This window comes from Scomber japonicus, chromosome 10 (assembly GCF_027409825.1).
Source record: "Scomber japonicus isolate fScoJap1 chromosome 10, fScoJap1.pri, whole genome shotgun sequence".
NCBI classification, from domain to species: domain Eukaryota; kingdom Metazoa; phylum Chordata; class Actinopteri; order Scombriformes; family Scombridae; genus Scomber; species Scomber japonicus.
This window is the reverse complement of record NC_070587.1, coordinates 12,362,221-12,385,155: the sequence shown is the minus strand read 5'-3', so window position 1 is coordinate 12,385,155 and position 22,935 is coordinate 12,362,221. Positions and strand designations below refer to the sequence as shown.

The 22,935-nt window shown below is 41.6% G+C and overlaps 2 protein-coding genes across 2 annotated transcripts in view; both read right to left on the bottom strand.

The window, feature by feature from the left end:
- Positions 1-737: 737 nt before the first annotated feature.
- Positions 738-5,164, bottom strand: rbm24b (RNA binding motif protein 24b). Its single transcript, XM_053326604.1, has 4 exons — positions 4,974-5,164; positions 4,512-4,635; positions 3,933-3,987; positions 738-1,162 (listed from the first exon to the last, which is right to left on the bottom strand). Exons 1-4 carry the CDS (start codon positions 5,139-5,141, stop codon positions 799-801), a joined length of 711 nt encoding a protein of 236 aa, XP_053182579.1. The 5' UTR covers positions 5,142-5,164; the 3' UTR covers positions 738-798.
- Positions 5,165-7,017: 1,853 nt separating this feature from the next.
- Positions 7,018-22,935, bottom strand: part of kif13a (kinesin family member 13A) — a 37,919-nt gene continuing 22,001 nt past the window's right edge. The window contains exons 14-40 of the mRNA XM_053326605.1: positions 21,916-22,046; positions 21,565-21,651; positions 21,296-21,471; positions 20,366-20,585; positions 19,426-19,588; positions 19,103-19,246; positions 18,859-19,008; positions 18,448-18,612; positions 18,175-18,348; positions 17,913-18,064; positions 17,702-17,834; positions 17,370-17,516; positions 16,733-16,765; positions 15,705-15,804; positions 15,472-15,598; positions 15,319-15,374; positions 15,104-15,228; positions 14,243-14,419; positions 14,050-14,142; positions 13,781-13,933; positions 13,613-13,690; positions 13,450-13,500; positions 13,031-13,118; positions 12,786-12,937; positions 11,435-11,605; positions 9,224-10,379; positions 7,018-8,688 (exon numbers count right to left, since the gene is read on the bottom strand). Of these exons, the coding sequence (XP_053182580.1) occupies positions 8,555-8,688; positions 9,224-10,379; positions 11,435-11,605; positions 12,786-12,937; positions 13,031-13,118; positions 13,450-13,500; positions 13,613-13,690; positions 13,781-13,933; positions 14,050-14,142; positions 14,243-14,419; positions 15,104-15,228; positions 15,319-15,374; positions 15,472-15,598; positions 15,705-15,804; positions 16,733-16,765; positions 17,370-17,516; positions 17,702-17,834; positions 17,913-18,064; positions 18,175-18,348; positions 18,448-18,612; positions 18,859-19,008; positions 19,103-19,246; positions 19,426-19,588; positions 20,366-20,585; positions 21,296-21,471; positions 21,565-21,651; positions 21,916-22,046 (4,536 nt within the window). The 3' untranslated portion in view covers positions 7,018-8,554. The remainder of the gene's footprint in view (positions 8,689-9,223; positions 10,380-11,434; positions 11,606-12,785; positions 12,938-13,030; positions 13,119-13,449; positions 13,501-13,612; positions 13,691-13,780; positions 13,934-14,049; positions 14,143-14,242; positions 14,420-15,103; positions 15,229-15,318; positions 15,375-15,471; positions 15,599-15,704; positions 15,805-16,732; positions 16,766-17,369; positions 17,517-17,701; positions 17,835-17,912; positions 18,065-18,174; positions 18,349-18,447; positions 18,613-18,858; positions 19,009-19,102; positions 19,247-19,425; positions 19,589-20,365; positions 20,586-21,295; positions 21,472-21,564; positions 21,652-21,915; positions 22,047-22,935) is intronic.

Sequence of the window (22,935 nt, the reverse complement as noted above, 5' to 3'; positions counted from 1 at the left end):
GGCTTCATACTAACAAATAAACACAAACATAAAGGGTTTATTACTGTAAGGCTCCATAATAAATACATAAATAGCATAACTTAAAAAGGCACATTAGGAAACATTTTCTCAAAATCCAAGATTCACATTCAATAATGTTTCTCCCCCTTTTACTAAGCTCACTTGAGGTGCAATTTAAAAAGGGATAGAATAGTGAGTGCTTTTTCCAGCTTCAGCTGTCACCTCAGCCTTTTGTCTCATCTACTGTCTAGAACATACATTTTAAAGGGGAACTAGATGAGGGTGTCTATTCTATCTCAAACCAAACAGTTATGAAAAGGAGAACAATCCTAACAAAACACTTACACTTTTTCTATTGTTATCTGCATAGCTTTACCAAACAAAATACTGGTCCAAAACTATGAAATACTGAAAACTGCATGACATAACATACTGTACTCATATGTATGCACATGTTTTGGTTTTCAAAGTAGTGGGGAAGAAACCTGATCATAAGACATGAATGCACTTGGGAATTTTTCCTCTGCAATATATATACAAAATTCAGCAATGAGGTCAAGTGAGTCTATTTCAATTAACATTAAATATTTAACGGTGACAAATACTGATCTCATCTGAATAAAATATACAGTATCTCCTCATTTGTTGTGGCATTTCTTGTGATTTTCTTCAGGTTCTTTGGACCTGAGAGTGACAACCATCATTCAGCCTCTAGATTTTTCTCCCTCTTAAGCTTTGCCCTTCTCATGGGAGCCCATAACCTCAACTGCGTTCCTCCTCTAAGGTAGTTTTCATGTTTTACTGCATGCGATCTGTCTGGAGCTGCTGAGGTTGGTACTGGCTGAAGGCAGCGGCGGCGGCAGCAGCTCCTGGAGTGGCAGCAGTGGCGAGTGGCTGCTGGACTGCGTACCCATACCCTGCTGTAGTCATGTAGCCTGTCGGTGCTGGTGAGGCCGCATACGGATATTGCTCATAAGCAGCAGCAGCAGCGGCAGCAGTGGCAGCAGCCGCAGAGTACTGGGCATATGCTGCTCCAGTATAGTCAAGGTATGGGGAAGTGGCTGCTGCAGCAGCTGTTGTCGTAGTAGCAGAGGGTTGTACATGAGGGATCACCACACTGGGCTGAACAAAGGCCTGAGGGTAGACATAGTGGGCAGGGATCCTGTAGGACACAAAGACAAACAGGGTCAAAGGACAGCCACAGCCAGTTATCTGTCCAACGTTGAAACTAAATTCTGGAAAACTGAAAAGCAGGCGCCACAAATACGTCAATCCAGTCCTCAGAACACAGCAAATCCATTCATTAACAACTGAAAACCCTACCTAGAAATGAAAAGTTAAGGAAGCAGCAAAACCACAAGGAAACACAAGCGCAGCTTTTAATTTCAGAAAGCACCTGAATCTGAAAGACAGTACGGCATTAAAAGAAGACACAGCCCAGCGCTGCACCCAATGTCTCACTGAAAACTGTGTTTGACAAAATGCGAGCTGATCTCACAGCACCACAACATATCAAAAAAAGAAGTGGACATTATTCTGCCCACATAGTGTCACACCAACACCACATGTACAGGCATGCCCACACATGTTAGGTCCTTAAACACAAACATTGAGGAGGCTTTAAGTGTCTATAAAATGGGAAACTCCAATCAACTACAATGCAGTCCATATAGCTGCTGCGTTGACTGTACAGTATCTTATCAAGTGGTTGCTCGGTGGTGTTAAGTTATGCAAAAGACCCCATTATGTTTATTTGTTAGCTATTCTAAAGAAAAAAAGTGGTGTGAAAGTAGATCTCCATTGGAAAAGCTAAATTCTGTTTATAGCCAGAGTATAAATGGATGAAGACAAGCCTGGGTAACTGGGTAAAATTTGGCCCCACTTTAAACTTGTGTTAAAGTCACCCTCGGTAAATATATTGCACAGCAGGTGTGAAACTGTTATATCTGTCCGAAGACAAGTCCCCCCTCCCCCTCTTTTAGACATACACCCCCACACAAACATACACACGCCAACTTGACTGACAAGGGAGGCTGGAAGCATGCTATTTTTTGCTCCCCTTGTCATCTCCAAAGGACAAGCTGATCTTCTCCTTCAGTAACACATGGCAGGACGCTCATCAACTGTAATGGCTGCCTACGCCACTCTACTGTCTCGGTGACCTCCCTGAATTTATCTCCCTTGTCTTTATTGTCAGGCTGGAGGTGTCATTCATAGCCGATTAAAAAGTGGCACCCTTGTTGAAAAGTTGAATGTTCGGCTATGCGTTATGATCACAGGAGAAGTTATCGTACTTGTTCTTAATGTGACAAATCTAATTAGATGTATAACTTTTAACTAGAGACAGGAAACAACTTGCTGGTGTTATTTCTTTGTGACCTGGCCTTATTCTTAATATTAACAGTTCAAGTGTTAAAAGGGAGCAGCTGACTTTAAGCCATCTCTATTGAAAGAGATGGGGGAGAACATTTTGTGGTCCTGAGAGATGAGAGCTAAATAAAGGTGCTTTGTAAATCACCAGGACACATGGGTAATCCGCAGCACGTAACCAAAAGGCTTCACGGGCACATGGCTTGGCCCACCTGTTGTCCACAGCCGAGCAGCCCTGTCTGTGCCATACATTATTAACAGCACTGCTGACTGACTCCTATTTTCCATCTGAATTTGAGAGGCCATGGAGATCACTGTAGCCGACAGCTGCTGCCTGAGAGACCGGGTAAAAGATCTCTGTCTCCAACTTCCAGCGCAGTGAACAGTGAGTCTAAATGTACTGACTGTACGTTTAAGAAAGATAGTTGGTTTATTGCAAGGGTAACAAATCGATCCATGATCACACCTGTAGTTATCTAACATTGTTTTAAAAATGGCAGTTTAACCACTACTTTTCTGTGGTGATAACACTGTTTGTGTTTCTTTTCATCATCACTGAACAGTAACTGTTAAATGACAGCAGCTCAAGTGATAAGAAAATTGGAAAACATTTTGGGTTTATCAGGAGGAAATACGTTCAGTATGTTGTACCTGTAGATGTAAAATACAAGTGAAAGCAATGGGTTAATACAAAAAAAAGAAAAAAACACAGCATCATGGGTAAGAAACAGAAAAAGGAACTCCCACATGCAAGCCAGTGTTTGTTTTGTTGCAGGGGATCGATTGTAAAATCAAGTGAGAAATCATCATCAGCCCCCTTTTTTTGCAACAAAACACGCTCGACTTAATGTTAACTAAAAACTTGGGGGGGAAAAAAACAGTATAAACGGCAGGCTAAAGCACAAATCAATCATTAAATGGAAAAAGAATCAACACTCCATTGCAGAGTTACAACTCCCTATCAAAACTCACAAAGTCTGCTCAAAAAAACCTCCTGCTCCCCCCTCCCCCACCCCCACCACCACCTCCCCCACTGCAAGTAGAAATAAGCACACAGTTAAGCTGAACACCACATCATACTGAAAAACAAGGCAAACACACCAATCTATGTACTATGGAAAAACTGGAAAATAAAAAAAGAAGACTTCCATGCATCTAGTCACCATTTTCAGTTTGTGTATGTCAGAGTATACAGGTAACACTTTAGCGCTCTGCCCAATGCAGACTCAGCTATTCCTCAAACCATCATGTCCCTTCATCAGCTATTTTAACCGTTACCGACCCTGTCAGATCAGAGAGAGATAGACAACATGAAGTCAATCCTGAGGTATAGCTGGGGACAAATGTTCACTTCCTTCACAATCAACGCCAAGCAGAGGAGCACACATCAACACTCACATGTCCTCATTCAGAATTTATTACAATAGGTGGAGGCAATGATAAATAATATATATATACAGAACAATAACAAAAACAGATTATAATATCATAAAGGAAAAATGTCATGTTTGTTATGTTGTGCAGACAGATTTTGTGAAAATAAGCTCTGCAGCATAACATACCCATAAGGTCTTTGGATGAATGCTGGATGGATCTGAGGCATGCCGAATGCAAATCCTAGAATGACAACAGATTATTGTTAAACTTCACACTTTTGAAAGACTGCCTAGCCTTTTCAATACAACTTAAAAACTAGAAGCAAGGGAAGATCAGCCTGCAGTGGTATTTTATTTATGATATGTTATGTTCCAAACGTGAATCTTTCACCAAAATACTTTTATTAACTCAATGTCACGGTGTCAGTTCCAGCATGTAAGTGTGTATAAAGGTGAGTCCTGTCATTGAATGCCACCTTGATTATCTAAGCCATGAAATGTACCTGCAGTCTAGAGCTATAATGATTAGTCGATTAATCGATTAGTCAATCCATGGAATATTATCTAGCAACTATTTTGATAATCGTTTTAGTCCTTTCCAAACATATGCTTGTATGTATGAATTTTAAGCTTCTCTGCATCATGCATGATTGTGAACTCAATTTGTTGGATTTTGTTTATAGATAAATCAATAAATCAAGAAAATAATGAATAAATCTATGTTGAAAATGATTCTTGCAGCTCTACTATGGTCCAGTGCCTCACCTGGCTGTATGACCCTGGGCTTGGCCCCAAGGTAGGCCAGGTTCACATTGGCTTTCCTGCCGTCTATAATGGGGTTTGGGTCTTTGCAGGCTCGGTCAGCAGAGGCCCGGTCTGCCATGGTCACCTGCAGGAAGCAAAACATTTTCCATTGACCTCATGGAGACGCCTTACAACAGCATTTGGTTATAATGATCCGCATTTTTTTTAAAACACCATTTGGTCCATTTGAGAGTAGTAAACTTCTTCAGTTGATCATGTCTGAACACATTATTGATACTTTTGAAGTGGTACAAAGTCAGCGACAAATGAACCATTTCTAACCCGACTGTCACACACAACAGGAAACAACGCACATCTGTTTTCTACAGGTGCCGTTACAGAATCAATCGACTTTATCGCCGACTATACACGTGCACATGCAACTTTGAAATGGCAACTGAAAACTAGTAGGCTGTTACTTACAAATCCATAACCTCTGGATTTCCCCGTCTGCCGATCAGTGATGACCACAGCCTCCTCGATATCTCCAAACACCTCGAAATATTTCCTGAGACTCGAGTCTGTTGTGTGATAAGGAAGACCTCCCACAAAGATCTTGGTGAAGGTGGTGTCTTTCTGCGCCGAGTGCATACTTTATGTGGATATTTAAACACTATTTTTTAAAGTGATTTCCTGGACGTTTTAAGGCCGGATGAAGTCCAGAAAAGCGTTGAGATGGGCTGAGTTTGAAGAGAGAGTGTGTGTGGCGCGGACAAGCCCCTCTGTAGCCTAATGTGTCTGTGAAACTGAAGCAAGAGGAGGAGGGGGACACCTGTTCGTTGGTTGTGGGAGGTTTCCCAGTGTGTGTGTGTGTGTATGACACAGATACTTTAACTCCACCCATGATCCAGACTACCACACTCACATGTGCTCAGGCTGCTCTGTCATACAGCTGCCAGAACATCATACTGATGATTCAACATTGTTTCAATGACTCTTTGCTATCTGGGATTGGTATGGATTAAGTAAATAATCATAATCAGTTTCTTTTTAAACAAACCGGGTGAAATTAAAGTTGATACGAGTCACATAGGTGGAGAGGTCACGTGGGTCAAGTAACATTTTTAGAGTAGAAACTCATGCAGTCAACATGAAAACTAACACCAGGCTCCTGATGTAGGCCACCACTCTTCTACCAGATGGTAAAAATACTTTCTCTAGTTTTGTCTATTATTTGGATTTGTCATATCTTATTTCTCCAGTTGCACTAATTTCCCAACACAAAGTCCAAATGTTGTTTTAAAGCTTCAAACTACCAACTGTTGGTGGATAAAAATCCTTAATAATAGTCAAATGTAAATGGTAATGGGTAAATCATGAACCAATGTAATACATAAAATGAAGTACAATTTCTATTAATTATATAGGTTTGTTTGTTTTTCGTAATGTTATTTGGCACCTGTGCTTTTCTTAGTGTAACACAATAAACTGATTGCTTTGAAAAAGGTGAAACTTCCAAGAGGCTGTCTAAATCCACAGATGCCCAGAAAATTGACAAAGGACAATTGGAGCCATACTAGTAGTATGTCTCCTATAGCAGATCTCCTATTAGCTCTATAGCCTACTATATGATGCTGCTGAATAATGGATGAATTTGCTTTTTTCTTTAAAAACTGTATAAATTGGCATAATTTGAACAAACTGCACCATCTGTAGTTGTTGCTTTGGATCAAGTTGTGTCTTCATTACACATGCACAAATAACTTTGGGAATTAACAACATTACATTTACATAAACTGAACCAATGAAGGCACTATAATAAAGATCTGTTAACACAAATGGGACATCTCCACCAACAATTATGAGACAACTTGTGAATTTTGGCTGTGTTTACCACCAATAATAGGTCAAGATTTGAAAGAATGTAAGGCTATAATGGGGCAGTAGAGCACACCACTGACCTACAGGTGCTTGGATGAGTTGTAGGGGACAACATGTTTATATGTTTGTGTTGTTTATCTTCATATCAGCAACAGATGAGGGAAGTTCCAATGGACCATAAATCTGCCAGTGACAGGAAACATTTTAGTCCTACACTGAAATCTCACCCACTGCTCTTACAGAGGGCATGTTTGTCATGTCTGTAGTGCGTTTCTTAAGTATTTCACCCTATGGTAACTCATAGGATGCACATGTTCATTTAATATGCAATCCATAACATACTTTAAGGTGTGCTATTTCTGGCTAAATATATGTATGTATCGAATTCCTGTAGAAGCAAAATCCACTTTACCCATCTTGACATTCTCTTATACACATAAGGCATCAACCTTTTAACCCAATGTCCCTCTGATTTGGGATTTTGGAGACATCTACTGCAACAAATCAACAAATATAAAATTAAAATGAATATCCAGTGTCTGCTGTACTAAAATATTATTGTATACAGTATTTCACTGCTAAAATATACTCAAATATTTAACTGCAACTGGTCATCTTGAGCCAAATGAAGACACAACACAGCAGGTTGATTGTAAATGTTCTAATCTAGAACATTTTGTACCAATTAAAACAGTTTGAGATACATTATAAATACAATTCTGTACATTATAATAGCGTAAATACTATTTTCAAATACATTTCTATTTACAACTCCTTATGAGGGAGAGCAGCTTTGATCTCTTCTTTAAAGTAAGGTTGGGTTTCTTTCATTTACGTGAAATTACAGCTTGAATATATAACTATTTCTAGTCAGTTCCACAGTTCACCACTTCCATAAAAATATATGTTCATAGGGCAACTTTTCTACATTAACTACACCACTTTTTCCTTCTGCAACCTGATATCGTCCCCCACCCATTCATCCAATACTCCAATGTGGAAATAATGCATTATTGAGTACCTTTTAAACATGTGGTGTTACATACACATGAGTCAGTTAACATAGAAAATGCAGATGGACAATCCATTATAAAAGGTATTCAATCATTCAGTCACTTAGGCTGGGTGGCATTTTGAATGCCTATGGGCTTCATGATATACATACACAGGTTTCAGGTCCATACAGTTTGTTATTTTTTAAAACTCAGTGAACTTGTTATGGCGAGTTGTTCAATGAGTAGACTGGGGTTTATGTGCCTGCCTTTATGGAAACAGGGCTATAAGGCATCAGTATATCCAGGACTCAGGCAAAGCCTAGCTGCTTCGTTCGGCATATTAAAGTGATGATAGGCGGTTCATCTGTCCCTTCAGTCAGAAGCACGCAGAGATCGTTTCATCAGTCCAGTTATGGAAGACAGTCGTGAACTCTCCAAGAATCCTTTCCAGTGCAAGCATTCAAACAGCAACAGTCTCATGCGGGATGGGGATTATTTCATCCACAGTGTTACAGTACTTCAACAGGATAATTTAACATAACTGCAGTCAAACACTGAAAGCACTTCAGGTTTTGCAGATTTGTCCACTCCTCAGGCTACGTGGCATCACTCCTAGAGATATGGCACTAAGCTTTACTTGGACACATGTATGCCTCCACATACCATAACATTAGAAATATAACACATTACTCATAACAGCAGATACGGAACCGTAGTTCTTTGGTTACCCCTGACATCGTATTGATGTAAATATCAATGTTTATTAACAGTAGTACATTCTTAATCTTCATATCCCAGATTATTTCCACTATGAGCCTCAGGGGAGGATGAATTGTCTTATAAAAAATATCATGTATAAAGTTCAGAAACCAATGTAAGAAAATGTATGTGGGTAATATTTCCATATGGACTCCCAAGTTAAAAGTTATGTTCTCTATCAGAAATATCACCATATAGAAAACTCATGTGCATAGTGAATTTTCAGTGAACAGTAATTAGGATATACCTTCATTAAATGCACAGGTCAGATATGCTTTAGGGAAAGCAGACACACCTAAAGAATACATCAGCTCAGAGCTTGAGAGGTGGAAACAGGGATGGAAAAGAGGAGACATGATGAAGTCAGCTTGTGGTTAACCCATAGGCACTGGATCTGAGAATCTCAGAAAGCTGGTCCTTCTTTGGGTCCTATCTGATCAGAGTCTGGGGTTCTGTGTCCATGGAGGGCTGTCCTCTGGTGAGACGAGATGGTTTCACAAACACACCGTGACCCGGGGGACAGCGGAAATACACTCTTCCCTGGACAGTCCCATTGTGCTTACCTGTGGGAGGATCAAGCGTAATTGATTTGAACATTTCTTAAACTTCAGATGATGTCACACATATTTATATAAAAAGGAAAAAGCATACCACTTGCTATCTGTATGTGTATGTATATTATCTTGTTGCATCTTAAATGCTGTAAATATATATTTTGGTGAGGATCTCTTAAACTTCACTATTACAGATTGTGACTAAGATATGTACTTGGTCGGATAATTTAACAGTCCCTGCTCACCTGAATATGTAACCTAAAGTGTGTTGAATGAAAACACAACTTAAAAATGAGGAAAACTATTGCAAACTGTCTGCCTTACAGTTGGAATATCTATTAGTTAGTACCTGATGAAGGTATAGTAATAATTATTCCAGTGTGTGAGAGTTTTCTCATTTTTACATTTAACAACAGCTATGTGATGGCAACCCTATTTCTAGATTACTCAAAGAAATATTTGGCATATATTTACAGCAGTTTCTTGTTACTTTATCATTTAAAAATATCTGCCATGTGGATGTATTGGTCCTTCAATGACTCACCCACAGCCAGATCCAGCTTGACACCCACCCAGATCCCCTTAGCAAACTCCACCCCTCCAACATAGTGGACCGTTCCTCTCCTCTTCCCCACCCACACCTGCTCCCCAGGGGCCATCCAGTCAGGAAGCTGAGCTGCAGGGGTGCTCTCATCCCCGCTGGAGTCCCCCGAAGGTTCGGCACTGCTGGGGTTAGGGCTGGGACAGGGACTCCCGTGGGGCAGATCCCCCTGTGCTGGTTCCCGGATCGGAGGTTCTCCTCCTCCTCCCAGAGCCGGCGCAGACGATGGGGCTGTGGGCACAGTTGTGACTGGCGATGGTGATGCTGGAGGTGGGACTGATGCAGAGGGAGTTATTAGGGTTGGCGATGCAACTGAGTTGTCAGGGGCTCTGACTGAAGTGCAAACAGTTGTGTTAGGGCAGGGCACAGCTACACTAACAGAGACGTCATTATTAGGACATTTGCATATAGCAGTTGAAGCGTTTTCAGGATTAGATGTGTCACTAATACCAGGAACATCAGAAACGTGTTGATCGCCAGTGTCACATGTTTCTGTATTATCTGGTTTCTCGTTCTGGTTCGCAGAGAGTTCCAAACCCTCCTGCTGCCATTCCTCTGTAAAACGTGCCAAATCGCCCTCTGCAACAGTATCATCAGCCCCTTTAAAGTCAGTGAATTCCTGACTGGTGCTGAGAACACAGTTTTGAGGCAGATCCTGAACACCACTTGCCGAGAGAGGAGGCTGCTGGGTGTCACTCCCTGCAGAAAGACTTTTGGTTTGGGTGCAGCCTCTTCCAGTAGAGCAACCGAGGGGGTCATGGGAATCTCTAGAGGTGCAGCTGAGGTGGTCAGAGCTCTCGCTGGAGCTGAAAGGCATGTCAGACAGTGTGGCATTGGAGGTGCTGTGTGAAAAATAACCACTAGTGCAGCTGCTGGCCGTGGGGCTTCGAGACACCTCTCTCTCTCCGCCTCCACCTCCGCACCGGCTTCCCTTCAAGTCAGAACGGGAGGATAGAAAGCCTTCCTGGCTCTCCAGAGTGGCATTGTAGATCTCAAAGTTTGCAAAGTCCTCTGGGATGTAAGGCTGGAAGCTGCTGTGGTCCTGAGGGCCCCGTTCCAGATTCAAACTCATGTCCACCGTCTCCTCGTCTTCAGAGTCCTGCTGATAAAAACACAACAGCAGGAGAAAAGACAAATCCCACCGGACACGTCAGCTGTAGCCTGTATGTAGCTTTATCTTACATACATAAACACGGTTTTAACAGAGAATGGAGACAATGAACAATGGTGTTGAATGTGATAATGGAACATTAAAAACATTAATGATTTTGTGGTTTTCACTGATGATGTTGCAACATTTTCTTTGCTTTAAGGTGTTGTAGCTGTGACATTGTAGTCACAGGCATGTGTTGTTAAGCCATCAGCCATGAGGCTTTACAGCACTATATCCACTATGTTAGCCTTGTTATCAAATTTCAAATAGTTCCTAGCACTTAAACTGCTGAAAAACATCTGGAAAACTGGCAGACTGTAACTACTGGTCTACTAGTGATGTTGGACTTTGAGTCATAACATGGGAAATGTGACTAAAATAATAGAATAAATTAGACTTGTGCCAATATAAAATTCATGATTATTAATGAATTATTATTACTTTAACTGTCTCAGTATACAATATTATCTTAATAATAATAATAACTCTGTCTGCAACTTTTTAAAACTCTAAATATTATGTTTAGGATGTTGGAACAATGTCCTAATAGGTGAAGAAAATATTTAAGGTGTCTCATTTTGTCTTGCAGGATTATTAAAAAATGTTTTTGTCCATTATAACACATGTATTTTTATGTGCCCAGTCCATTTAATTTGCAATAATGTAAAGTTTTCACCATTTTATATGTGACTTTTTTGCTTACACTATGTAGAAATAGAAAGTAGTATAGAAATAGTTAGTATAGTAGAAAATAGTTGGTGATGGTGTTGCTAAGGAACTCACACAATTAGGCAGGAAGCGTTTGACTCTCAATGGAAATTCTGGTAGTTTCACTTCACTCACTTGTGCTTCATCAGCACAGAGACTAGTTGAATCCTTAAAGCAAAGTGTGGGAGAGTGTACATGTGTAAGTGTGAACGTGCAACGTGTCAGAGAGTGACAGGTGTAAAACTCTTACTGTAAACCTCAGAGCAGTGTGTGCTAGTGTGTGTAGCACTTACAGCAGTGTGTGGCAGTGTGTGGCTGAGCTGTCTGCTGGTGGGAGTGAAGGTGGGGATGGTGGTGGAGGTGAAGGTGGAAGGCTTGCAGTGGCCCTCGCTGCCTGCCCTGGGTCTGCGCCAGGGGCAGGGAGTGGGGAGCAGTGCAGGGCTGTCCACACATGAGCGCATGCTCTGCGGATGGGTCAGAACAATAACACACTTCACACACACACACAGCATGCATGGAGCTGGGCAGGCCAGTTACACAGTTAGTGTCATGCAGTTTAATACTTCACAAAAACAGTGCTTGAAGTGTCCTCATTCATAATGTCTCCCCTCTCTTTCACTGTATTTCTGCTGCTTTCACACTAGCCTGCTGAAGCATTTAGCTGTTAGCTGACTCAGCTGACTCCCAACCCTTTCCTGCCATAAATTGATCTGTAGAACTTCTCTTTTAGTCCACTTCAAGCACAGATGAAAACAAATATGCAAGGTTAGTTCAAATAATTGGAACAGGCACAAGCTAGTTGGGAAATCCAATAATCACAAACAAAATAAAACTTCATAGCCGAGCTTTGTCTTGTTTAGTGTTGAGGCTATCCTCAGCTGACGTCATGCTCTTTCATTTCAATACAGTGATATAAACACTGTGGATGATGCCATCATTTAGTTTTTTTCATCCAGTCACACAACAGCAAAGCCATTGTTACAAAACTCAGAGAATGTAATTTGATATGATGAATGACATGGGAAAATGTAAAAATTGTGTTTTTGATGGAAGATACATGGGATTGATGAAAAGTAAAATGGGGAAGGGACTAACAGTGTTGGGTTCACTTTCTACTTGAACTAGTTCAAAGTTCACTTCAAATTTTTTTTTAAATGAACTAGTTCAGTTCATAGTTCATAAATCTACATTTTTGATCTAAGTTCCAAAAATGAACTACCGGTAGTTCATAGTTCATAGTTCTTTTTCAATATGTTGGGGCGAGCTAATATTTTTCAAAATTATTGCCACAGCCCATATAGAACCACAAACAATTATTTTATCAGTTTTAACACTGAAACTATGCGTCAGATTTCAAAAATCATATGAAGATGCCGTATTAATAATGGAGGCAGGTAGTGCTGCTGCTGCCTTCATTTGTTTTTGCCTCCATGCTTCGCATTTTGATTGTGTTTTTTTCTGCTACATATTAAGGCCAATAACGTTCATCAGGCAGAAATACAGTACGTTCAGTTCACGTTCGCCCAAAATATGAACGAGTTCATGAACGATCGTTCATTGAACGCATTCAGGCTGGGGACTAACACGATAAAATCAAAGACATAAATACTTCCCGCTTGAGAGAGAGTTTAACTCCTTCCTTACCTCTTGTCCCAGCAACGGCTGGGCCTCCAAGGCTTTCTTCACCTTGTTCTCCTCTTTAACAGGCAGCAGAGACTTAAGGAACTTAGGTGGCTGAGGGGAGAGGACCTTGAAGGGGCTCGAGTTGAAAAATGTTGGACTCTCTGGAACCAAGCCTGTGTGGGACCATTCACAGTGGTTATTGTTACAACGTTGCAACACAAACACAATGCAGCTGTTCCACATGTGGAGCATTTGTTGTTGTTTACCTGTGTTCTCCTTGTTTTTGATTGGTGTGCTACAAAGGGAGCCGTCCTGGGGATTGAGGTTGGAGCTGTCAATATGATCGCAGTGGTCCTAGACAGTAACATACAGGTTAAATTGACCAGTGTCATGATGTTACAGTAAAGTTGCAGTGAGAGGCTCTCTTTGTGTAAAATGGGAGAAATTTTTATATTCCAGGAATATAAAAATAAGTGATTTCTATTATCAAAGAAACGCTTGTGAGCAACAGTATTTCACTTCAATTAAAGCTACACATTTCAACAAATATCATAATATGTATAATATATCAATCGTAATCTGCCAACTTGCACAAGCAACTTGATCTATTTTCTCCAAGAAAAGCTACCTGCAGTATTAGATTAGAGTCTCTAAAAACTGTGATTTATATGTTGTTAAAGCATACCTTACAGTCTTCATCCTCACAACCCACCAGATCTGTTCTACTGCATGAGGACTGGAGGGCAAACAAAAACTCACGTCAGTAGTGATACAAGCTGTATTATTTTGTGGTAAAACAATGATTTCTGTGTTTCATTGATTAGTGGAGTGAGTGATGTGTTCATTACATGCTGTACATTTGGTGTGCTGAGACTCCTTCTTAGGTGTCTCCCCTTAGCAGCGAGCGCCTCCTTCACTGTCACAGCCTACAGATAAAATACAGGTGCATCTTTATAAAGATTAATTATTTACTGAGCACTAAGTCATAGCTACTTTTTACAGATCAGCAGTTATACCTGTCGTAGCCTCTCTAGACTGAGGATGTTCTCCACTTCCAGAACTCCCCGTGTGTATTTCTCTATGTAGGTTTCTCCATCCTGAGTTTCCTCACTGTCCCCGCGAGCAGCCATGAGGGCCAAGGTCTCCCTCTCCTCTGGCTCTTCTGAGGCCTGGCAAGGTGGTTAAAGAAACAGAGAGGGCTGGTGAGATTATATTCCAAATCTGGAAAGCGGGCTCTGTTATATATCAATTTGAAAGAAGTATTTTAGCAGACAGCCATTCGTACCTTTGGTATGTTGGAAACAATCTCATAGGTTACACAACAGGAGTAAAGCGTGTTCTTTAGGGACATTCTTCTCTTGAGACTCTGTGTGAAACTCTGCAGGAAAAATATTAAAATCAGGTTCATCATTTAAATCTCATCTCTGTGGATTGTGGACCACCCTCTTCTGATAAAATCTGATCCCTCTTGTAATAACCTGCTTGTTGTAGACGTTGACCGCAATCCTCTTGCGGAGCACCAGCTCCATGGAGGCAGGGTGGCTGAGCTGCACCGTGGCTTTGATGATCAGGTAGATGCGCTCGTTAGGTGACGTGACCCGGTTGAGGTGCACAGAATCATGGATGGATGAGTCCCAGGAGCACACTGCAGACACCTGGTGAATTAGGAGACTTGTATTTCATTGGTGTCGCTCCACAGTCAAGAGGCTGTAACTGCACAAGCACTCATAGAATAAAGACATTTAGGTGGGCTGTAACTTAGGGGTATGCAGCAGTTGGCTGATGAGCAGAAAAATCCCCCATCTCATGACACTTTAGTGCAATAAATGGTACAATGATTAGTGTTTGGTTACTACTGCTGCTGCTCAGCATCAAAGAAAAAGCTATTAAGATGACTATTATTTTAAATGCTTGCTTAAATGAGAACTGCTACCCTTGAAATTACATGTAATTGTTCAATAATGCAGATAATTGTAGGAAGAAAAATATTGCCCTACAGGTGCTTTGTCGGTTTGAGATTATCTGTGGAAGATACCTTCTACTGTTGCAACAATTCAAGTAATAAGATCAACATGAGTAAGCATGGAGCCTTTATTTTTGTTTTTTTTTAAATATAAAAATACACTTCAAACAACTAATTGAAGAAAAGGTGATGGGAAAGCCAGTACTTTAATACATCTCTGAATGTACAACTTCTTATGAAGTCCCCACCCATGTGCCTTTGTCAAGTCTTCTGTCAAGCCTTTAGAAGCTACAATTACCAAAAAACCCATTTTAACATGTGTGTGGAGTTGCCTTTTTGGCCACAGGAGGGCAGTATATTCAAAGCTATTTCTCACCTCCTCATCACTGTGTCTGATTATGGGCAGATAGAAGAACTGGCTCCCATGCTCTTTGGGCAGGATAGAGTTAACTCCTGCAGCGTGTGGGCCAGTCAGCTGCTCATTTACTGTCAGATTATCCGCTGGTGGCACAAAAGATGTTTAGCACATGTAAAGCTTGAAAGACACTGTGTGTGAAATATAATTTGATGTAAAAGCTGTGTCTGCCTCACCATTCAAATCCAGGAAGAGGACCGGGATGTGAGCTTCCATTCCTGCAGGTGAGGTCCTAAGATATTTGAACACAAAGTTAATGGTGGAAAAAAAGCAAAGAGCAAATGAAGTAAATCTCTCATGTATATTGGAGTCTGATTAGTTTTTTTTACCAGTCTGCAGGAGCTCCAGGGATGCCACTACCAGGTGCAGGTACCAGCACAGCGTTTCTTTCTTCGGTCAGGCCAACCCACTGCTCCACCAGCCGGGCTTCACGCTCAATATCCTCCTCTGACTTTTCTGGATACACAAAGAAAAGAAGAGAAGGGAAAGTGAGCATAGTCGGGGGCAGAAAACACAAAAAGCCCATCAAGGTGGTAGCTTTAAAATATGGCTCTAGACTGACCATGCTTGTTGATGATTTTCTTGATTTGTTCGTCAAGGTACTCCCGCCGTTTGATCAGGGCCTCTGACCAGCGCTCTCTAACACAGTTGAGATCCTCCTCCTGGAACCAGACAGAGACCAAAATCAAAGCCAACTGGCTTAGTGAGGCTGCAAGGCACAGCTAAAGGTTTCCCGGGAAGGGCAAGGGTACACAGGGCTGACCTGTCTGAAGGAGTAGCACGTCTGCTCCTTAACACACCCACAGCTAGTATTTTAGAAAAGCTGAGAGAAAGCTAATCCTGATTGGAGTTACCCCACCAAATGTGTTACAAATCAAAACCTCCAGATCTGTATTTTTGGCTGAAAACTATTGTTATATTTTAAAACACACCCACATACAGTATAATACCTTCCTTTAACCCCTTTTGCAATTCACATACATCCATTCACACAGACACACTTTCATGCAGATCCTCATGTGCAGGCACAGCCACACAGAATCCTACCTGGATACACAGCATATCACTCAGAAAGCAGATTCCCCTCTGCAAGTTCCAGACCTCAAAGCCAACAATTTAATGCTCCTGACATCAGAAAACTCCCACCATGCAAAGTAATGTAAATCATGCAGTCATGCAGTGGCCATGTGATTAAGGGTAAAATTATTATTCCTGTGGCTTTTCAGTAGTAATAAGCAAACAGTAGCATTAGTGTGCACAACCTGAGGGAAAGGCAAGACAGAGCGGGACAAGATCCCTGGCAGACAGACATCTGTCTGGGAGCTCAGCCATGGGTGGAACTGTATTTTGCACACAGGACTGCCAAAGAATGGTTGGTGTGATTGATAATTACAGCATCAGAAATCGTCCAAATGTGCAACTAGTGTTTAATAAAGCACTCCTTTAGTCGGGAGAGGCACAGCCCTCTGCCTTTTTCCTCACATGCCCTCAGCAACAGGCCTAGTCACAAAACACATGATCAGTTGGTTTCCATCATGCTGCAGTGTGAACTACAAGGGGAGCAGCAGCAGGAGGAGACTGAAATGGTACCTGATAACTATCCATATCGTCTTCCACCTCTCTCTGGCAGGAGAGAAGACACTCAGTCAAATGTGGGGCACCAGAAATAGCCCTGACATGACAGCTCAGAGTATACCATTCATGTGTTTAGGAATCTTTTGGAAGTGTCTGTTTAGATTTTCAAGGTCTTCATCAACTAAAAACGTGTTCAGCTAAGCATATGCTTTTGAGTAATCAATTCCTGTAAGACAGACCCAAAATGTATTCTTTCAATTATTCTGATAGATTCTGTGACTATTAACAATTTATCAAGTCATTGTTTCCTGTCAGCATTAAGGCATGCCAGCGCATGTTAACAGGACTAACAAGATACTAATGAGTTTATACATTCCTTAGCCTGCTTTAGACCCACTGCCAGCAACCCAAATGAACCAGTCATTGCACGAAACCCAAGACAGGCTGAACATACTTTAGTCAAATAAGCATAATACTGTATTTCACTGGCTTGAGATGAGCATGCTGTTCCCAAAACACTGTTCTGTTTTAATGCAGAAATAACTACATATATCATCCTGTTTATATTAATACAAAAGGTTTGTAGTCTAAGTCTAAATGAGCATATGTGTATGTGATTATATGCAAAAATGTGTGTTTTTGTTTCACTGACCTGGTAGCTGTCAAGGGGTCTCTGTAGCTTGGTGGAGCGAGCCGACACACAGCCAATAGAGACAGACAGCACTGCCTCCACCAGCAGAGGCAGAGTGCCTGAGTTTTGGACTGGCTTCACACATACCTGCAGCCTTCTGGAGTGACCCTGCTTGGACAAATCATCCCCATAATTCAACATCAGTGTACTGCTTCCAGCAAAGCACACTTACATTTCTACATGAAAACGGCCATTCATATTTACATAATTAGTTATGATCCTCTGAGCTATGTGTTTTGATGTATTGCAGCCAGTCTGGCCAAAGGGAAACGTCTTCATATTTTTTCTCTGACCTGTCGGAGTTGGAAGACTCCCCCTGTGCTGATGTCTTTTCCAGGATGCAGCTCCACAGACGAGTACTCTCCCTGATCATTCAGCTCCTGGATGGAAATCCACAGCTCGATCCTGCGAGACACCTCACTCCACCTTGAACATGCAGCAAACAAAGTTAGGAAGGTGTAAAAGTCTGCGTTTGTCTGTAAGGGCAACACATGACACACATACCTGTCTCGAAGTGTCTGGGTCTTGGCCTCTAATGCATCTAACTCCCAGAGTGAACGTCCATTCCCAGCACAGCGGTGACCCCACACTTCTATTGCCAACGCTCCATCCGATATAAACTCCAAAAACTCATCTGTCACATGTACAACATAGTCCTGCACACAGACAAGGGTGTTGTAGTGGAGTTCATTTTCATATAAATGTAACTTAAAAAAGCATTTATATTAACTTCAGTTTCAAACAATCAGCAGCTCCCTTTTCTCACCTTGCAGTGGTCAAACTGGACAGTGAACTGGGCCTCCGGGCTCCGAGGGGAAGGTCTATCTGGGCTGACCATTGGAGGAGCCACAGTGGGCTCGCCATGCTCCCAGAAGGTGTACTGACAGAAGACAAAGTTGGACAGGTTGTGAGGCAGCCCCGTGGCCTCCCTGATCCGCACCTGCAGCGAAGCGACACATAAACAGGATGAAACCAAGTTGCTGCCAAGTGTTGATGTACTGTGAAAGTCATCAGTATGTCTAAGGCATGTTGCTCATACCCTGCAGGTGAGCCTCTTGGCCATGTGGACAATCTCCCCGTTGGTGTCCATGACTTCGTAGCAGCTACTCTCGCTGGAGTTCTCAGACGAGTCATCTCCCCCACACAGGCGCTCGGGCACAACTCCACTGACTCTCATGAGCTCAATATGCAACCTGCCTGCTACCTGTCCACACAAGGGGCAAGCAGACATCATCTCCACAGTTTAAAAAGATGCTAAATATCCTTGATATACAAACATCAAATCTGCTGCCTTTGAGGTAACAAATTTCAAGTAGTAAATTATTCACTTCCTTAAACTTGATATATTTGTGTATAATACCTTCATACAGACTTGACATATTAGGATTACTGGAAAGCTGCACCATGAATAATTCATCTCTGTATTAATTTCTTTATGGTGTACTCTTACCTCTCCCTGCTGGCTGATAATGGGGACAGCATACTGCAGTTTGACATCATGGAAAAGGCACTCCAGAAAGATGTTGGCCACTCCGATCAGGTTGTGGTTCTCTTGCGCCTCGTAGAATGGGTCACAGTGCTTACTGTTTGCCTTGTTATACTGGAAAAACAGGCGAATAGACAATAACCCAGTTAAAAAAATCTTAACATTGACTTTCTACTTATCTTTTTCCTGTTTATCATCTGTTTCTTACAATCTCCTCTGTGCCTTCCTTCCAGTCCCTGTAGTGGTCTCTCATGTCTACCAGTTTGTTCTCAAGCTTCTCGATGGTCCAAACCTGAGTGCCCTTCCCTTTCCCACGCACTTGGATGGCTGGTTCGCTCACTATTGCTCCACGCTATATAAAAAAAGATGAATAGTTTAGGTACTTCATCAGAAATATAAACTTATGGTTTCGTAGATGGTAAAACCTTAAAAAGTCAATTCTAAAGGCATAAATGGCAATGAAATCAGTAACAATGACATACCATACAGCATTTCTGTTAAGTTGGACTACAGGGGGTTCAGGGGTCTGACCTTGCGGTTAGCGCTGAGGTTGGCTGCAGGAATTTGAAGGGTGACCTGGTAGTCAGTCTGTTTGCTCATCTCCTCTGCCAAAAAGTTGGCTTCTCTCACCAAGGTGTTGGCTTTCACGACCTGCTCCCTGAGTCGAGAAAGACTCTGACGAAAAAGCTCATCCCTGACGCACACAAAGAACACAAAAGAAAGACTAAGTTGAAAAAGCAAGTTCATTTAAGTTTACATGTGTATTTGTTCTTGCCAGATGAACCAATTCCTGCATCTCAGATATTACTCTCTTCCTGCTATTTTCAAAATCTACAATTATTTAAATTTTAACATGAATGGAAAAGTAAAAGAGAACAAGATGTTGAGGCTGAATCCAGGATACAGTATGCTTGCCTGGTTTCAGTGTTTGAGGACAGGTTTGGCCATGTGATAGTGATGGTAATTACACAATTGTGCATAGTTTGACTGCCACAGTGCACCACTACACTGACTCTGACCAAAGCCATCCTTTCACTGTAGCTTTTATCAAACTATATTTTTAGAAAGTGTAAGAGTCTCATCAATTCCACAACACATATTTAGGATTAGGTGGAACATGGTGGAATAATGCTCCATGGATAAACCTGCAGGAGCTGCAGCAGACAACATCTCAGTTAAATGTTCCAGGCACCATATTTAATCTGAGCTTTAAAAAGCTCTGGATATTCTGTGAGGAAAACTTACTTCTACATGTTGGCTGCACATATTAAGGTAGATATTGAATGTATGTCATGCATCTCTGTTTAAAGCAGTGTAATCAGAAAATTGTATTTGATAACATGATGAAATGACACAACAGAGTTTGAAAATGACTGCATTTCTTTGTTTTTCCAGGCCCTGCTTACACAGATATACACATCTGAGTATGTGTACAGTTGTGTATCCGTGTGTATGTCTGTGTTCCACTGACCGCTCCTCTGTCCACAGTCGCAGCTTGCCGTGCGGTGTGTGCGTAGGGAACGTCAGGCGGTCACTGCTGCTGCGGTGGTGCTGCGGTGTTTTCTCCGGAGACAGCTGTTGCCGTAGTGACTCCAACTCTCGCTCATACATCAACCTCTGTTCCTCCAGAGCCGTCCGCTTTTCCTCCAGGTACTGTTTCTCCAGAACTTGGACCACATTCTGCATGGGGTCTGCACACACATACAAAAATAGTACAATTTACAATTCAATACACGATTCTTAATTAAAACTTACAGGAGCAGCATTGGATTGAGTTCAATCAGTAAAGAAGCAGGAACCGCAACCTGAGTGTTGAAGCCTGCATTTGAATTACAATTCAATTCAGATAAAAGTTATTTACATTATTAAAAATCTTAGGTTAACTATAAAGCTGTTTCAGTCATCCAAATGATGTTGTTTTCTCTCACTGTAAGGTTTGTCTAGTTTGCCGGTTGAAAATGTTGGTGCAATGCTTACAGAAAATTAGTCAACTCTATTTGGATAATCAGTTACCTGTTTTAGTCATTATCAAGCCAAAAATGTGACAATGTGAATGCTGCTTTTCTTTGTTTGTCTAAAAGTAAATTAAACTGTTGGTGGTTGTTGCTTGTTGGTCCCACCTCAGCTCCACCCAGGCTCTATTTCACAATCCAAACGAAGATTTGTGGCACTGACAAATATCTCCAAAATTGACACTACATTTGGGCTTTTCTATACTCAGTAGGATAAAAGAATTATTGTTTTACAAAGATGGCATTTTAAAAAGATGTTAGATCAGAGTTCCTGGAAAAAGCTGAAGGTTCAGAAACCTAATTTTATCCATGTACATACTGTATACAGCTGTGGCCTGAAAGGCTTAAGGATCATGTAGATTGCAGAGGGCAGATTATCCTAATCATACCATTGTTCCCCAGAGTCTTCATTATGACCTCCATCTGGGCAAACTCGTAGCTGTAGTCCTGCTCAGAAGAAGCTTCACTAGCAGTCTCCACATCTGACTCGACAAAGCTCTCTCTGGGAGATGCTCTCTCCAGCTCCTTCAAGCGGTCCCGCCGCTTTCGTTTAGGCAGATTGATCCTAAAGCACAAAGGCTTCCAGTCAGTGACTTCACAGTAATACTTCATGTGTTCACATGTTTGGGGCCAAAATATGATAAGACCTGAATCTGACCTGAAAAAGTGGTTGTTGCCCCATAAGATACGGTCTCCGTGCCACAGGTGTATCAAGGAATCAATCATTGTTCCGTTCACACAGGTTCTATAGAAAACAGAGAAATTAAAATCTATTAATGGAGATGTCAGACCGCATTATAATGTCTAGCTTCATACATGGAAAACTAATTGGGTGTGTGCAATTCCTTTGTAGTGGGAGGGAGACATGGTTCTGATATCAAAGCAAGGAGTTCAGATCATAGATTCCTGCATAGTGAGGTCATGTGAAACACTGAGGTCCAGTCATCCATGAAGGAGAGACAACAGAGAGCAATACAGTAGATAGAGAGTACGTTGTACAGTAACTCACCTGGCGTTCTCTATGGGCGTCAGGGTGACATCACCATCTGGGCAGAGCTCCAGTATGCAATGCTTCGGCTGGATACCGATCCCAAAGAGCTGGATGTCCTGAGACGTGTCGGCACCCACACGTGAGTGCTCCTACACACAGGCGGAGGACAGATTAAGGAAACAATAATAACAGCCCTGAAAATAATTACATTCATGGTCTTATTCCAGCTTTTTGGTCATAACCCTAAGAACTGCAAATAGTTATTTATTCAACCAAGAGTATAGAAAGAGAAAATAAATCTTAATAATGGTTCAATTTTAGGAAGAAAAAAGCGAGAATAAAACCAAAACAAATCCAGGCCTAAGTGAAAAAGCTTGTGTTGCTCTCATTGTGGAGTGGGCGTAGTTAAACAAACATCCCAGTTTCTAGAGGATGTCCTATCCTGCAGTGAACTAACCCACTTAACATTACCATAGTCATTCCACACTGATATGTCAGGCCGGCATGCAGAACCCATACAAAGGCTTGTTGTTCTGTACGCAGCACAGGCTGCTTTCTCACATGCTTCTGCTCTTACAGGCTCAGCTAGCTGCTTGGTTGTTCTACTTCAGTGCTTTGCAGAGTCCAAACCTGCTCTTACTGGACTCCACTCTGCTCTCATCATGCCATATGGATCACTGCAACATATGTGCTACAGTATGTTTCAGGGCCTCTGTCAAGAGTAAATATTACCACTAACGTATGTGTGCTGCCAAGGTAGCGGGTGAAAATCTAACCTTTTGTGGGAAATAATCCTCAGACAAAGATGGTTATAAAGAGAACAGTTTTTTTTGTTTGGCTTCTGTGAAAGCCGTTATGACGTGTTCAGATTTATGACTTTGGCAGCATCCTTGGGGAAAAAAAACTTGCCATTAGCAAATCCTACTAGCGACATTGCCTATTGACACCAAGATCTCCCATCTGTTACAGCATTCAATCATACAGTTGTTTTAAAACAGGAAGAAAAACAGCTTCTTTCACAATGTATAGTGGACCAAT

Coding starts and splice junctions, on each gene's coding strand:
- rbm24b (XM_053326604.1), bottom strand. CDS start 5,141: ATGCACTCGGCGCAGAAAGACACCACCTTCACCAAGATCTTTGTGGGA. Junction 4,636..4,973: donor AATCCAGAGGTTATGGATTT/GTAAGTAACAGC, acceptor TGCTTCCTGCAG/GTGACCATGGCAGACCGGGC. Junction 3,988..4,511: donor GCCCAGGGTCATACAGCCAG/GTGAGGCACTGG, acceptor TTGTCATTCTAG/GATTTGCATTCGGCATGCCT.